The sequence below is a fragment of the Macaca thibetana genome, chromosome X (assembly GCF_024542745.1).
Source record: "Macaca thibetana thibetana isolate TM-01 chromosome X, ASM2454274v1, whole genome shotgun sequence".
Classification (NCBI taxonomy): domain Eukaryota; kingdom Metazoa; phylum Chordata; class Mammalia; order Primates; family Cercopithecidae; genus Macaca; species Macaca thibetana.
In genome coordinates this window covers 113,911,104-113,928,123 of record NC_065598.1, presented here as the reverse complement: position 1 = coordinate 113,928,123, position 17,020 = coordinate 113,911,104, and the positions used below count along the sequence as shown (strand labels likewise).

Sequence of the window (17,020 nt, the reverse complement as noted above, 5' to 3'; positions counted from 1 at the left end):
GAGACTAGCCTGGGCAAAATAGTGAGACACCATCTCAATTTTTTAAAAAAGAAAAGAAAGCATGCCCTATTCTTCTTTGAATCTACTACAGCATCTTGTACAGGATCTACACTAATCAAAAGCCTTCTTGAATGAATTAATAAAAGCACAAAGTGGAATAGAGTCGACATTGATAATAGGAATGCTGCTCCCAGACTCCATGTTTCAATACTGCTGATATGAATATGGGTGTGTAAATATCCCAAGACCCTGCTTTTAATGCTTTTGCATAAATACCCAGAAGTGGGATTGCTGAGTCATATGGTAGATCTATTTCTTTTTCTTTTTCTTTTTTTTTTCTTTTTTTTGAGACGGAGTTTCATTCTTGTTGCCCAGGCTGGAGTGCAATGGCGCAATCTCAGCTCACCACAACCTCCACCTCCCAGGTTCAAGCGATTCTCCTGCCTCAGCCTCTCGAGTAGCTGGGATTACAGGCACCCGCCACCACGCCTGGCTAATTTTTGTATTTTTAGTAGAGACAGGGTTTCTCCATGTTGGTCAGGCTGGTCTAGAACTCCTGACTTCAGTTGATCCGCCCACCTTGGCCTCCCAAAGTGCTGGCACTACAGGCATGAGCCACTGCACATGGCCCAGGTAGATCTTTTTGAGGAACTACCATTCTGTTTTCCATGGCTGTTGCACCATTTCACAATCCCACAAATAGCACACAAGGATTCTCATTTCCCCACATCCCCACCAACACTTTTTATTTTATGGGTTTTTTTAATAGTGGCCATCCTAATGAGTGTGAGGTGATGTTCATTCACTTTTGTTGCTAAGTAGTATTCCACGATGTGACTATACCAAAAATTGTTCACTCATTCACCTACTCATTGATGGATATCTGAGTTTTTCTAGTTTTTGTAAATTATGAATAAAACCATTATAAACATTTCTGTAAAGGTTGTTGTGTGAACATACGTTTTTATTTTTCTGGGATAGATGCCCAAAAGTACAATTGCTGGGCCATGTGATAGCTGCATGCTTTGTTTTTAAACAAACTGCCACTCTTTCTCAGAGTAGCAGTTTAAGAAATATATGAGTGATACAATTTCTTTGCATCCTTACTATTATTGAGGTGTTGTCATTATTTTTATTTTAGACATTCTGAGAGGTCTGTAGTAATGTTACCAAAACATCAGGAGTTCCATCTAGGTCCTGTTTCTCACTGTGCAGAAAGGCAAACACTGAGACAATGAGTATTGCCAAGGAAGAAGGCTTTAATCAGGTGCAGCAGCCAAGGAGATGAGAGATCAGTCTCAAATCCATCTCCCCGACCAACTAAAATTAGGTGTTTGTATAGCAGGGAAGATGTGAAACCATGTGTGGGAAAACAGGAATTAGGGAGGGATAAGGAAGAAGAGTTGGTCAACAGGAAGCAGTTGGTTCATCAGCCAATCAAGATGGGTCAGGGATCTGGCTTCTCACTGTCCAGATGTGGTGATTTGGTGATTTTCAGATCCTTGATACTATCTGGGAGGCCTGATGGCGTATTTCCTGAGAAAGGAACTCAGATAAGACAAATGTAACATTCTCAAGTTTTAAGACTGGAAGGATCAATTTCTATGTTTATTCAAAGAGATCAGAAACATCAGCTCTGTGGGACAATTGGGTTGGTTTCATAGTCACATGGTTTGTATATTTCCCAGTGGTATTCAAGGCAGCAACTTATGGAAAACTGCATGATCAAGTGTAAACTCAGCAGATTTACAAAGCACACACTTGACCACAGCTAATTTTTCTCAACCTAACATTCAGACCCATAAGCCTATTTTTCCACCCTGCTTTAAAATTTTGAGTGCATTTTAAAATATCAAAAAAGGATTGCCCCATATTGGCCTTAATTAATCCATGCTGAAGTAATCTCTTTTAGTATCACATTTCCAATTTGTTTATATTGGTCCTTATCACGTGGGAAAAAATTATACAACACAGATATGCTCTGTACTACCATTTGCAAAAACATTCCATAGACATATTAGAAGTTGGCATTTGTGTGTGTGTGTGTGTATGCATAGCTGGTTTGTTTTTTTTTTTTTTTTTTCTATTTTAAGGAAGACTATGTCTTGGTTGTGTGAGAACTTCTAAGCTTCAAGGCCAAACTTGAGTTTTCACTTCTTTCACAGATGTCTGACTACACTTAATAAAGAATTTCCAGAATTCGCTGGACACCGTGGTTGACGCCTGTAGTCCCAGCATTTTGGGAGGCTGATGTGGGTAGATCACTTGAGGTCAGGAGTTCGAGACCAGCCTGGCTAACGTGGTGAAACCCCATCTCTACTAAAAATACAAAAATTAGCCAGGCATGGTGGTGGGCGCCTGTAATCCCAGCTACTTGAGAGGCTGAGGCAGGAGAATTGCTTGAACCCGGGAGGCAGAGGTTGCAGTGAGCTGAGATCACACTATTGCATTCCAGCCTGGGCAACAAGAGCAAAACTCCAAAAAAAAAAAAAGAAAGAAAAAAGAAAAGAAAAGAGAGAGGAAGGAAGGAAGGAAGGAAGGAAGGAAGGAAGGAAGGAAGGAAGGAAGGAAGGAAGGAAGGAAAAGAGAAAACAAGAAGAATTTCCAGAATCCAATGGGATGCTAAACAAATTTTTAGTCAAAGCAATCTGGAAGGGAAAAAGAGCTACTTTGTGGCAGCAGGGCTGTATTCATTCCTAAATGTCAATGTAGTATGATTTTAAAGGCCAAACAATCATTTGTTCCCAAATTCTCACCCCTGTGTATCACAAAGCATCATTATTTAAAAAACTACCACGAGCCTTATTGGATCCTGATTCAAGCAAATTGTAGGAAAAAAAAAAAGACTTATGAGACAATTGGGGAAATGTAAACACTGACTAGATAATTGAGAATATTAAGCAATTCTCATTTATTTTTAAAGTGTGATAATGGTATTGTAGTTTTTTAAAATAAAGAGGGTCCTTAGTTTGTAGAGATATATACTAAAGTATTTACCAATGAAATGATATGATGTCTGGGACTTGCTTAAAAATAATTCATTGTGTAGGAAGTAGGGAATGGGTGGTGGTATAGATGAAATAAGATTGACCATTTTGATAATTGTCGAAGCTAGTTGACGGGTATATGATCATTCACTGTAACAGATTCCTTACTTCTACATGTTTGAACTTTCCCATAATAAAATATTTTTTTAAATCCACCATAAAAATGGTAGCATGGTTTGGGGATATTGTAATATCCCCTTGTAATATTAATTTTATCCAGAAATAGTAACCCACAAACTTCTTAGCCCTCCTTGGCTACATTAGCAAAGATGAATTGATCAAACATCTTAGGAGGAGGCAGAGGCCACAAGGAACAGGAAATGAGGCAGGACAAGTCTGAAAAGAGTTAAGAAAAGCTTGGAACATGGACTCTTGCCAGAGTGGACAAGCTGTTGCCAACCACTGAACGAAAGGGTTTGGAAGTGTAGCAGCTGGAGAGAGGATGCTAAAAGAAAGTAGTAGATTTATTAGGGGGAAGGTGTCTTGTATATGCATGTTGGTGGGGGATAGTAGGGTGGAGCTTGAATGCTCAAGGCTGTAAAACAAACTCACCCCTTGATTAGAGCTATCTTTGCCTCCCTTTGGAAACATCATGAAAATAAGACATGTAGAACTGATTCTTAATCCAATTCTCAAGTCAAACAATAACTCAGAATAATTTTCTGATTTTTCCCCCATTTTCAAATCTGCAAGTCTTAGGTCAGCTGCTTTTCTATACCTGTTTCCATTATTTTCCCAAAACAATCAAAAGTTACCATTTTATTGATTGCGAATGTTAGACCTAAAGGAGCCCCTGTAGATCACTTACTCTTTTTTTTCCACAGGTGAGCAAACTGAAGCTCAGAGAAAGAAACTCGTCCTGCATCATACAGTATGTAGGTAGCACAGTGCTGGCACATGGTAGACACTCAATAAATATCTGTTGAATCCAGGGTTGATACATACCTACCAAGTAATTATAGCCAGCATCTGACCTGATTGGTTGGTGCCCATATCGCATAGCTTTAATATCGCCCCCAATTATACAGCTGAATGAACAAAAATAAAGTAGTAAAGCCAGATTGTTCTTGACTTGCAGACATTCTTTTTCTGTAATTCTAGTTCTAGTCTTCATGGGGCCCTAAGTGGGCAGGCAGGGCCACCTTTGGCTGCGAAGCTTAGAGCGAATTCAGGCCTCCTCTGGACTTGATGTTTGTTAATTATCCATTAGCCTCCTCAGTGCCCCCAGATACTAGCCAGCCTTATTTGGGGCCGCATGGCAGGCAGAGTGTATGGCAACCCTCACATGTTAAAGGTTTGATCTGCATTCTCATCCTGAGAAAGTAATTTGGGCTCCAAACTACCTATTTTACTGTCAGGGAGTGGATATCCAGCATTATTTTTCCATTTCTCATCTACCCCAGGGATGAGGGGAGAGTGGAAAGAAAGAAAAGAAAAAAGAAAAAAATACTTTTAAGTATTTGTAGAAGTATAAATAAGAGTTAATGTTGCTAACTGGATTTATACCATATAATTTTTTTCTAAAAGCAGTGTAATTGGAAAATGCCACGCCATTACAAATTCACTACAATGAAGGCAAATAGTATAGTATAATATGATATTGTAAACCAGGATTGTCACTTTCACATGAGAAGGGAGAAAAAATTGGTTCCAGAACAACAGTACGTGCAATCACAATTACCATTTATTAAAGTTCACTGTGCTAAGCATTTTATGTTTTATTTCATGGACACCTCACAACAACCCTATGTGGTAGGTCCTTTTATCAACATTTTACAGATGAGGACTGAGCCTCAGGTAGATCAAGTTAAGAAAATCTCCCAAAAAGCAGAACCAAAAGACAAATAGAGGGAACATGGGAGAAAAAAGATACGAAAATTACAGAATCAGTCCAGGATGTCCAATATACAACTAATAGGAATCCTAGAGATAAAGAAAATAGAAGAGAAGCTATTATGTGAGAAATAATAGAAAGCAATGTCTCAAAAATGAAGCATGAGATTTTATATTGAAAGGGCTCACAAAGTCCAGCCCAGTAAATGGAAGAAGATCCACAATATGGCATATTATTAAAATTTAAAACACCAAGAGAAAGAGGCCAAGAGAAAACCTTGCAGATAAAAGTTACATGTAGAAAATTAGAAATCAATCAGACATTTCTAAAGCAACACTAGAAGCAAGAACACATCGGAATAATGCTTTCAACATTCTCAGAGGAAATTGTTTCCAATTAGTAATTCTTCACCTAGTAAAAATTTTAAGCATATGTGAAGATTATATCTAGACAAAAAATGATTTTACTAAAATCACCTTGGCTGGGAGCAGTGGCTCATGCCTGTAATCCCAGCACTTTGGGAAGCCATAGTGGGAGGATCATTTGAGCCCAGGAGTTCAAGATCAGCTTGGGCAACATAGGGAGATCCCCATCTCTACAAAAAAATAAAAATTATAGCTGGGCATGGTGGCAAGTGCCTGTAGTCCCAGCTACTCGGAAGGCTGAGGTAGGAGAATCACTTGAACCTGGGAGGCGGAGGTTGCAGTGAGCCGAGATCACACTACTGCACTCCAGCCTGCGTGATAAAGCGAGACCCTGTCTCAAAAAAATAATAATATAAAATGAATAAAACTTAGCCGGGCATAGTGGTATGTGCCCAGAGTCCGAGCTAATTGGGAGGCTGAGGTGAGAGGATCACTTGAGCCCGGAAGGTCGAGGCTGCAGTGAGCCATGATCATGCCACTGCACTCTAGCCTGGGCAACAGAATGAGACCCTGTCTAAAAAAAATAAAATAAAATCACCTCCCGTGCAGCCTTTCTAAGGAATTTAGTAAACGGTGTGGTCCAGCAAAACCAGGGCATAATCCAAGAAGGGGGACAACTGGGAATGCAGGAAACAGAAGCTGGAAGCGGAGGGAATTCCCAGGATGGCAGCTGGGTGCTTGGCCTAGAGAACAACCATTTCAGGATGGATCAGGAGGGCAGCAAACTCTAAAGAGGGCTGTCTCCCCGCAAAAATACATGAAACTCATGGATTACCTAATATGTTTGATCATACTGAGTGAAGTGTTATGGTTCTTCAGAAAAGTTTGGGATTGAACTCATGACAGGTACATAAAAAAACAAATCAAAGAAAGGGAGACAATATGGAAAAAAAAACAAAGAAAATATAATTAATGGTACAGTGCATAAGTTAACCACAAGCAGTATTTACATAAATATAATGCAAATATTGACTATTTTAACCAAAATATTTATATTTTTGGAAGAGAAGTGTGAGTATGTGTGCACGTGTGTGTTAAGAGGCATAAGAGCAAGCTAATTCCTCATCTTCCACAGAAGGAAGTTAGATCATTTCTAAACCTAAATAAAGATAAGAAATTGCAATATTAGGGTATTATTGAAAAGTAAAGGGTTATACACCAAAAGAAACAGGTAAAACATGTTAAATGTAGTTTAAAATAACACAAATGTATTATATCACACTTCTGTAGGTCAGCAGTCCAGCACAGTGTGGCTGCTCTCTCTGCTGAGGGTCTCACAAAGCCCAAATTATGGTGTCTGCCAGCTTGTGCTCCTATATGGAGGCTCTGGGAGAAAATCTGCATCCAGGCCCATTCAAGTTACTGGTAGTCTCCAGTTCCTTCCCACACTTCCTACATGGCCCCTTACATCCTCAAGCCAGCAACAGCACTTTGAGCCCTTTTTGTGCTTTGACTCATTCTCCCTCTTCTGCTTTCAGCTAAAGCAGCCAATTTCTCTGCTTTTAAGGGCTTGATATTGGGCTCACCCAGACAATCCAGGAAAATCTATCTTAAGGCCTGAACCACAATTACATCTGCAAAGTTCCTTTTTCCATGCAAAGTTACATAGTCACAGGTCCCAGAATTAGGGTGTTGACATCTTTTCTAGGAGCAGGAATCAGGGGTAAGGAGGAGTGGGACAGGAGACTGCTTTTTTTAAGTGATAAGCCCTATAATACTCTTTGACTTTTAAAGTATCATACATGCATATTAATACATATTTGTTAGACACAATCATGGCTGGGCCCTTGTGAAAATCCTGATTTGGGTGGACCACAGGTTTCATCCAATGTATTAATTCCTTTGTTCTTCCCACTGCATTAAAGGGCCTGCTCCTCTGGTTATTTTTGGCAGTTTCGCTCCATCCTGTAGTGAAAGTAAGAGGCATTTTCTTGATTTGTAAAACAAAAATCATCTTAGCCTTTATTGGATGTCAAAATTAATAGAGCTAATCTAGTCCAACCTCCTCATTTTACAGATGAGAACACTGATGCCTAGAGATGCCCAGAGCCAGTGTTGATAGCAAAAATTCTCACTTTCAAATGAACTACACAACCTATGGTCACTGTTAGGAGTCATGGATGGGATTATACATCACTGTCTAACACCTTCATTTTACAGATAGGGAAACTGACCCAGACAGAGAAAGTTATCTGCCCACATTAATTTGGAACTCCTAAATGCTAATCCAGGTTTCTTTCCCCTATACAAAGTAGCCTTCCCTTAACTAACTACCTCATACTAAGCCAAATCTTATTCACTTCTAAATTACTATTACATAGCACATTGCCTAGCTCATAGATAAATGAATGCACAAATGAATCTCTTAAAAGACACTATAGGCCAGGCACAGTGGCTCACGCCTGTAATCCCAGCACTTTGGGAGGCCGAGGTGGGCGGATCACCTGAGGCTGGGAGTTCGAGACCAGCCTGACCAACATGGAGAAACCCCATCTCTACTAAAAATGCAAACATTAGCCGGGCGTGGTGGTGGTCACCTGTAGTCTCAGCTACTTGGGAGGCTGAGGCAGGAGAATCGCTTGAACCCGGGAGGCAGAGGTTGCGGTGAGCCGAGATCACACCACTGCACTCCAGCCTAGGCAACAAGAGCAAAACTCCATCTCAAAAAAAAAAAAAAAAAAAAAGACACTATAAAATGCTCACTTTGCAATTAATGATTTAAAATCAGAAATCTTCCAGTTGATAAGCAATTTGGCAAAAATGTGAAATAAGATTTTTTTTTCTTTAGGTAACTGCCTTTTGGGAACAAGTAAATATCCCACTGACTATATTATACAGGCTTTAAAGTCAGACTGACTTGTTTCCCAATTTTGTCTTAGTCTCTTACTAGATATGTGATCTTGCATACACAGCTAATCGTTCTATGTCTCAAGTTTCTTCCTCTGTAAAATGACGTTAACAACACAACCTATCTCATGTGACCAGCATAGAGATTATGTGAAATCACACATGTATCTTGGCGCATAGCAGCCACTCAGAAACTATTAATTTTCTCTTTTTGTATAATGGTCTACCCAATAAATGCTGAAAACCAGCAGTTAAATATTTTCCTGTTGCTAATGGTAAACTAAAAATGTGACCATTAGGAAAGATAGTGAAAGCCAAAGAACCTTCAGGAAGAAATCATCTTGGGGATTGATGTCAAAAATATCTAGCACATCCAAATGTCAGTAAAACTCCTCCCCTGCTTAAAGTAAAAGCATGCTAAGATTTAGCTACGGAATTTACAAGAAAAACTTTGCTTGACCCAACCATTAGGGTTTAAAACAGAGTCTCTGAAATAAATGTTCTTGTCCTCTGGCTTTTTTAAAAACTACTAATAAGCTAGTAGCATAATGTGCTTTTCATGTGAGCATAAGTTACACCTTTAAAAGAGCAAAAGTTCATGGAAACAAGGAAATGATAAATTACTCTGGAAAGCAAATGTGCTTAGATCATTCTGGCTCCTCTACCCCTGAGACAAAGTGATCATGTTTGTGGCTACAGGAATTTGTTTTCCATAGATATCATACAAATTTACGACCTCAAGGGGGTTCTCAATTTTAAATGTTTTCCATTATAACACTCAGTGATGATGTGTTAAAAATCAGAAAGAGGTTTCTTATTTTAAAACAACAAGAACAACAACAAAACAGCTATACTTACCTGGAAACAGATTTTCAGAATCTTCCTGGATAATTCTAGATAGTTAAAGAAGTAACTTGACCAAGATCAGCACCCTCACTCTTACCCTAGGGTTTGGATTCTATAAAGATACAGGGTAATTAGCAAATGTGATCTGATTGAAAACATATTCCTTGAGCTTAACACAAATGAGGGGAAGAAAACCTCCATGACATTAAAACCATTTTGCAGTAGTTATAGAAAATATGAAACAGTATCACCAGCATTTAAAAGGACAGCTATTGAAAACTGATTTTCTTTCTTTTTTTTTTTTTTTTTTTTGAGACGGAGTCTCGCTCTGTCGCCCAGGCTGGAGTGCAGTGGCGCCATCTTGGCTCACTGCAAGCTCCACCTCCTGGGTTCACGCCATTCTCCTGCCTCAGCCTCCCGAGTAACTGGGACTACAGTCACCCGCCACTACACCCAGCTAATTTTTTTGTATTTTTAGTAGAGATGGGGTTTCACTGTGTTAGCCAGGATGGTCTGGATCTCCTGACCTCGTGATCAGCCCGCCTCGGCCTTCCAAAGTGCTGGGATTACAGGCGTGAGCCACTGCGCCCGGCCAAAAACTGGTTTTCTTAGTCTCTAATCTAACCTGCTAATCTATTACCTTGTGACTAGAGGTCCACATCATGTATATGATTAATCATATTGCACTCCACTTTAGCTTAATATTAGAAAGGACCAACCCTCCATTTCCATTAATTATCATAACTATAATTTATTGAATACTTAAGTCCCTTTAGGTGCTGCTTACAAAGGCTAAATTAATATTAAACTAAGTGTATTCATGGCCTTATCAGAAAACACAGGCACACCAGAACAGCCAGAACATCAAAGAAGCTCATGATGAATGATTATAAGATAAAATAGCTGGCTTGGAATTTTTTCATAATGTTTCTTCTTTTAACTCCCATTTTCTCTACCTCTCAGCATTTCCCCAAAATAAGACCAAAGGAAAACATTTGGGTGACATACAAAAAGACAATATTTATTTTACTCAAGCTTTCCTATAAGACGTTAAACAGAAACAATCCCTGGTTGAAGACTACCAAAAATGTTAACATTGTTTCACATATCCCTTCAGTGCCCAGATGAAGGAAAAAACTTAACTGAATGAAAGAATAAGAATTACCATCCTGACAGTGGGTTTGCTTAGGTATGTTAGGAAAAAATCCACATAGGTTAGATCTAAAATAGTAAATGAGCCTACTAGTTTCCCACGGGGGATGGGAAATCCACTGATACAGAGGCCTCCAAGAGCTCCCAAGGCCTAGGGATCACTTTTTAGTGACTGTAAAACCACCACAAGTATTCCCATAACTTCCTTTTCCCTCCCTTTTCCCTCAGCTATTTTACTGCTAAAAGAGGAGGATAGGAACAAAAGATCACTTCCCCACTCCCAGACTGCATGACTGTCAGCATCAATGTTCGTTGGGAATTTCACAGCATCCTCTTCATGGCCATCTAAATAGGATAACAGTAAAAATGGCTAGGGGGAGGCATGGGTTTTGCTTCCCAGAATTACAAAATACCTGGAAAGGAATTAATCTCATTCCTATACAGGAAAACCAAATATTCTTTCTAGAGAACAGCAGAACAAAGTAGAGCATCTACAATGGCTGTCTCCCAGCCTCAACCTGACTTCACAAGGAGGAAACAACTTTACATCTGCCATTGTCATGAAGCCCAGCTTCCTCAGAGAAGCCAGGGCGCCATGCTTCTCCACGGCCATGGAAGCAGGCTGCCACTTGTACCCAAACCTGTAGAGAGTGAGGGTTTCTTATCTCCCCTCCCCTAGAAGCAGGAATTGCAAGTAGCATCATTGTATTAATATGATTGGTAAATGTTTGAACAGCTTGTGAAATAAAGTTCTCAAGTTCCTACCAGTAATATAAGTCTGTGTGTGAGGAGAGAAATAGAGTGGGGGAAATGCCTCTCATTTCCCATACTTCTTTAAATTTGGGGGAAGTAAGAGTAGAGGGGATATATACGGATATGTTGTGGGGATAAGTGAGAATGGAACCCAACATATGCCCCCAGAAAGCATAAACAGAGCCTTGGCTGGCTGGCTACCAATGTAAGACACAAAAGCTATTTAATTAATCATTTATGGCAGAGAAAAGAGGAATCCTGGACCCATCTTGTAAAGAAAGAGAAATAGGTTCAACTATTCTTTTTTTCTCAAGCGAATAGCAATGTTCTAAGTGAAGATACTACCTCATCTCTGTTTAGAAAATGCACAAATATCAATGCTGAAAACCCTCACATGGAAGTTACAAAATATGCAAGAATTAGTCACTGTTTCTCGGACTACTCATATTTAACCTGAGATGCTAATTATCCTCTGCTCCTCTGGGTCTCCTGAGCAGATTTACCTCCTAATTTCCAATGAAAATCAAAAGACTACAAGAAGGGAAGGGGGGAGAATGCAAAAGGGGAAATCAGTGTGGGAGTTGTGGAGTTAAAAGGTCTGAAAAATGACTGGTGGAGATTAACAAAAAAAGTGGCAAGAACTGAGGAGTCCCAAATAGACTGTAAACCCCTGAAAGGGGTCTGTGCTTCACACCTGGGGGCCTAGCACAAGCCAAAGACACAGTAAATGCTACTTGAGTAGCAGAGGTGAAGAAAATACATTGTTAGAGACTTCATGGTTGAAACTCTAATACCCAAGGAGTCATTCTACCTCCACTGCCTTTGAAAGGCTTTGAAAGGTCTCATCAAAGAAGCTGCCTCTGGTTTTTCTGTAGTTGTCATCATCATGGTCAACACTGATTTCTGGGGCTTTCAAAGCAGAGGAAAATGCTGTCGAAGGGAATGATGACTCCAGACTATTAAGAGTTTTTTTTGGTTTTGTTTGTTTGCTTTTGAGACAGAGTCTTGCTCTGTCACCCAGGCTGGAGTACAGTGGTGTGATCTCCGCTCACTGCAACCTCCACCTCCCAGGTTCAAGCAGTTCACCTGCCTCAGCCTCCTGAGTAGCTGGGATTAAAGGCGCATGCCACCCGGTTAAAATTTGTACTTTTAGTAGAGACGAGGTTTCACCATTTTGGTCAGACTGGTCTCAGACTCCTGATCTCAAGTGATCCACTCGCCTCGGCCTCCCAAAATGCTGGGATTACAGGCGTGAGCCACCGCACCCAGCCCAGACTGTTAAAAGAGTTTTAGTAGCCACAAACATGGTTCAATGGGATCCAAAATAATAGATATCAGATTTTATCAATTTTGTTTGCTACATGTTCTTTGTGACTCAAGTTTGACTTTAGCATTTGCACCCCAAATGAGTTCCCCTACAAATAAAATTTGTTCATGTTGACACAAAGAACACAAAGCAAGTATAGATCCCTTAGGAAGTTGTCACGACTCTTGATAAGATTAACTCTACTGCTATTATCACTTTTTGCTTTGTCCCCTAGTTTGAAGTCTGCTGACTTTTATAATTCAATGAGAATGACTCCACACTCTTCTCCAAAGCACCCATTATTTTTAGTTTTCCGGTGCGCGACTCAACATAAAGACCTGTGGCTCTTATGAGCTGCCTGTTTTTAAATGCTGCAGTAGTTTCAGTTTCCATTTAATAAGTCCCCAGATAACAAATGGAGAATGGGAAGAATCTTCACAAGGTCACATTGAAGGTAAAAATAAATTATCTCCATCACTGAGAGGCTTTCTTCAGGTTTTCTATCAGCACTACAGAGTCGGTTTCCTCCTTGGTTTGCTTCTCATAGATGTCATACTTCTTCCAGTGCTAGAAGGGAGGAAAAAACACACACAAAATGACATTTCTAAACAGTGTTCTTTCCCTGAGTACTTAGTGCCAATGCTTATTTTTAGGTTGGTGTGCATGGAACCATAAGTGTATGATTTCCTGTTTTTTTCTTTTTTGACCTAAGAATCTTTATCTATCTGAATGATTAATGAAACAGAACAATCAGGAATTAACATTAAATGGAGGTGGGAATCATGGGATAGTTACATGATGTACAATGACTATCTCCAGAAATAAACAAATTTGGACATTTCCAACATTGGAAATAAAATCCATTAAGAAGAATAAAACGATGTCATGCCCTTCTTACTCCAATTGTTTCGCTGAGAACTTTATTACCTTTACTTTCTTAATGTCATTGCTCCAGAGACATAACAGGTTCAAAAAGTCAAGTAGCATTGAGATGAATGGCAAAACATAAGATGTTCCAAAAGTCTTACTGCAACTGAAATTGTTGAAAGACCCTATATTAAGAGCTTCATCTAACATTATTTGCTAGAACAGGAAATTACACATAAAGCACACTTATCTTGAACCCAATTCAAGCATGTCTTTTATGGTAAAAGCCAATATCCTGGTCCTTGTCTTTTTTTTTACTTTTACTTGTAAATCAGAGGAAAGGGTGAAACATGAGCTCGGTCCTCTCATCTGTAAAATAAAGTTGTTAGACTAAACCAGGGGTTAGCCAACTATGATCCACAGGCCAAATCTGGCTGAATGCTTGTATTTGTTTCTATATTGCCTTTGCTTGCATTCATGTTGTAATGGTAGAGTTGTGACACAGACTGAATGGCCTGCAAAAACAAAATCATTTACTATCTGGCCCTTTACAGAAAAAAGTCTGCCAAACCCTGCATTAGATTATGTCTAAGCTCGTTTTCTGCACAGATGTTCTTAGGAAAAGAAATAGAAAGAAGGAAAACAGAAACAAGAACTGCCTCAGGTTGTGCAATTGAAGATGGACTGCGCAAGTTAAGAGATGAGGGGATAAGTTGGGAAACGCTGCTGAAAATATGCAAATTATTCTAAATAAATTACATAACCCTGACACACCTACTGGAATGGCTAAAATTAAAAATACCGACAATTCCAAGTGCTCATAAGAACGCAAAGAAACTGGATCTCTATGTATTGTTGGTGAAAATAAGACAGTGCAGTCATTATGGAAAACAGTCCGACACTTGGTTATAAAATAACACATACACTTACCACATGACCCAGAAATCCCACTCCCAGGTTATTTACCCAAGAGAAATGAAAACATGTCACACAAAGACTTCTACATGAATGTTTATAGCATTTTCACTAGTAATAGATAAAAACTAGATACAACTCTGATGTCCTTGAACAAGTGAATGGTTAAACTGTGTTACAACCATATTATAGAATACTGCTCAGCAATAAAAGGAAATGAACTACTGACACACACCACAATGTGGATGTCTCTTAAACGCATTATGCTGAGTAAAAGAAGCCAAACTCAAAAAGCTATGTACTGTGTGATTTCATTTATAGGTCATCTTGCAAGACTTTAGGGACAGAAAACTGATCAGTGTTTGCAAGGGTCTATGATTAACAGAGGGGGTTGACTGCAAAGGACCACAAGAGAACTTTTAGGAGATGATGGAAATATTCTATATTTTTATTGGAGCAGTGATTACAAAATTGCATATATTTGCTAACATTCTTCTAACTGAACACTCAAAAAAGAGTAACTTTTACTGTAAATTACACGTCAAACTTGATTTTAAAACGTGAAATATACAGATTTCTAATAAAAACAATCTGAAAAAAATTACATAACCTTGAAAAAATGGCTTATTTAATAAATGACACTAAGACAACTGGGTAATATAAGCATTTGAAAACAATGCTAAACCCTACCTCATAGCCTACATGAATAAATCCCTGATGGATTAAAGATCTCAATATAAAAAAACAAAATCAAATAAGTACTAGAAAAATATGTAGAGGAACAACTATATAAATCTAAGGTGGAAAGGGCTCTTTACACCTAAAACTACAGGAAGATTTGACTGCATAAAAAAAGAAAACCCTTTTGTACATCATTAATTACCCTAAATACAACACAAAGGAAAACATGGATAAGAAGCCAAAGGGTTAATATCTAATATGTAAAGAACTTTACAAACCACCAAAAGATGAATACAACAAGGAAAAATGGACATGGAACAAGAATTTCACAAAAGAATTAATTCAAGCCAATGAACCTAGGAAAAAGTACAAAACCTGACTATAAAATTAAGACGCTCTTTTCTCATTTATTAACTTGGCAAGAATTTTAAAATTAGATAACATCATATTGGCAAAAGTATGGTCAAACAACCAGTCGAACATACTGCTGGTAGGTACATGAACTGGCACAACTTAGTTGTAATCTATGCTTCTTATGAAAAAATTTAAGTTTGTGCATTTTAATGTCCCAGTTTCCTTAACACAAAGGAATCATACTCTCCATATGTAACCTGGGTGTTTCACCTAACAGTGTATGTTATATATTTTTATACATCAGTAAAATTATCTACCTCATTTTAACCTCTACGTAATATTTCATTGCATGAATGCACCGTAACTTATTTAGCCAGTTTCCTTAATGGGAATTTAATCTGTACAATCTTTCTGGAGGACAATTTGTCAATACAGGTAGAGCATCCCTTATCCAAAATGCTTGGGACCAGAAGTATTTCAGTTTTTGGAATATTTGCACTATATACTTACTGGCTGAACATCACTAATGCAAAAATCTGAAATTCAAAATGTTGCAATGAACATTTCCTTTGAATGTCACATTAGAAAGTTTCAGATTTGGAAGCATTTCGGATTTTAGATTTTCAGATTAGGAATACTCAGTCTGTATCAAAGAGTTTAAAATATATATGCCCTCTCCCTTGATCACACAATTTGGCTTGTAACAATGTATCCTAAGACAGTAATAAAATATTAATACATATGGTTATACTTAGCTGTGAAATGATGCCTATACAATGAAATTTAGGATTCATCCAAATGCCAATTGGAATTTTTTTAAGTACATTATAATACGTGCACACAATGGAATATTATTTAGCCACTAAAAACTATATTATAGGGGACCAGGGTTGACTAACGTTTCCTGAAAATGGCTAGATAAAAAGTATTTTTGGCTTCGGGGGCCATATAGTCTCTGTGCCTATAACGTGACTCTGCTGTTGAAGCATGAAAGCAGCCACAGACAATATATAAATGAATGGGCCTGGCCAACGAAACTGTATGACATTGAAATCTTAATTTCATGTGCCATGAAACAGTATTCTTAGATTTTTTTCCCAACTATTTAATAGCACAAAAACCATTCTTAGGTTAAAGACTGTACAAAAACAAGTGGCAAGCAGGATTTGCCCCTTGGTCTATAGTTTGCAGAAAAATTCTGCGAAGAAGATGGTGGTAGCGGCATAATTTTTGAATCTTCCCAAATATCACCATAAAAAAACACAAGTGGGAAATATAAATAGGAAAGTAAATCCAAAATCTACCAACACAAGATGAAATCTACAACAAAACAAGATGAAAATGATTCCCCCATGAACCTCAAAGTAAGAGTGAGCGTGGATAAATCAGAGAGAGCTACAGGACCAAAATGGTATCAGCTGTGGAAGAGTATATAAACGGACTCAACATGGTATCCTATAGATCTGAGAACTGTAAAACAACTCAACTCAAACTTCAGCAAGCAAATTTATGAGCAACTAATAAAGGGAAGGGTTGGCATCTTTTCAAACAGTGATTGAGTGCAAGGAGTTCATTGTCTAGACTGAAAGCAGCCTGGACCTCCAGAAACTCTCAAAACTAATCCTTGATCCCTTCCAGGGCAAAGCTGCACTCTGAGGAGAAACTGGTGGGACTGGATTACAAATTGGCCAGGACAGGGACAAGAGAGACATAAAAGAAAGCCTAGATTAAAGCAGAAAAGGTAGACAGAAAGGGCCAGGAGATTTCAGAATGTAATTCACTAGAGGATGGAGCTCTATAGCCATAAAATTAGGGGAAAAAAAAAACAACAACTTGTCTCAATGAAGCCTCCTTCTAAAAGTTCAGGAAACTGATTTCATACAAAAATGAACAACAGAAACCAGGCGTGGTTGTTCATGCCTATAATCCCAGCACTTTGGGAGGCCAAGGCAGGAGGATTGCTTGAGCCCAGGAGTTTGAGACCAGCCTGGGC

General features: G+C 38.7%; 1 protein-coding gene across 1 annotated transcript in view; it reads right to left on the bottom strand.

Moving 5' to 3' along the window:
- Nucleotides 1–9,999: 9,999 nt before the first annotated feature.
- IL13RA1 (interleukin 13 receptor subunit alpha 1) overlaps nt 10,000–17,020 on the bottom strand; it is a 66,595-nt gene continuing 59,574 nt past the window's right edge. Inside the window, exon 11 of the mRNA XM_050776106.1 lies at nt 10,000–12,777. Coding sequence (XP_050632063.1) covers nt 12,685–12,777 — 93 coding nt within the window. The 3' untranslated portion in view covers nt 10,000–12,684. The remainder of the gene's footprint in view (nt 12,778–17,020) is intronic.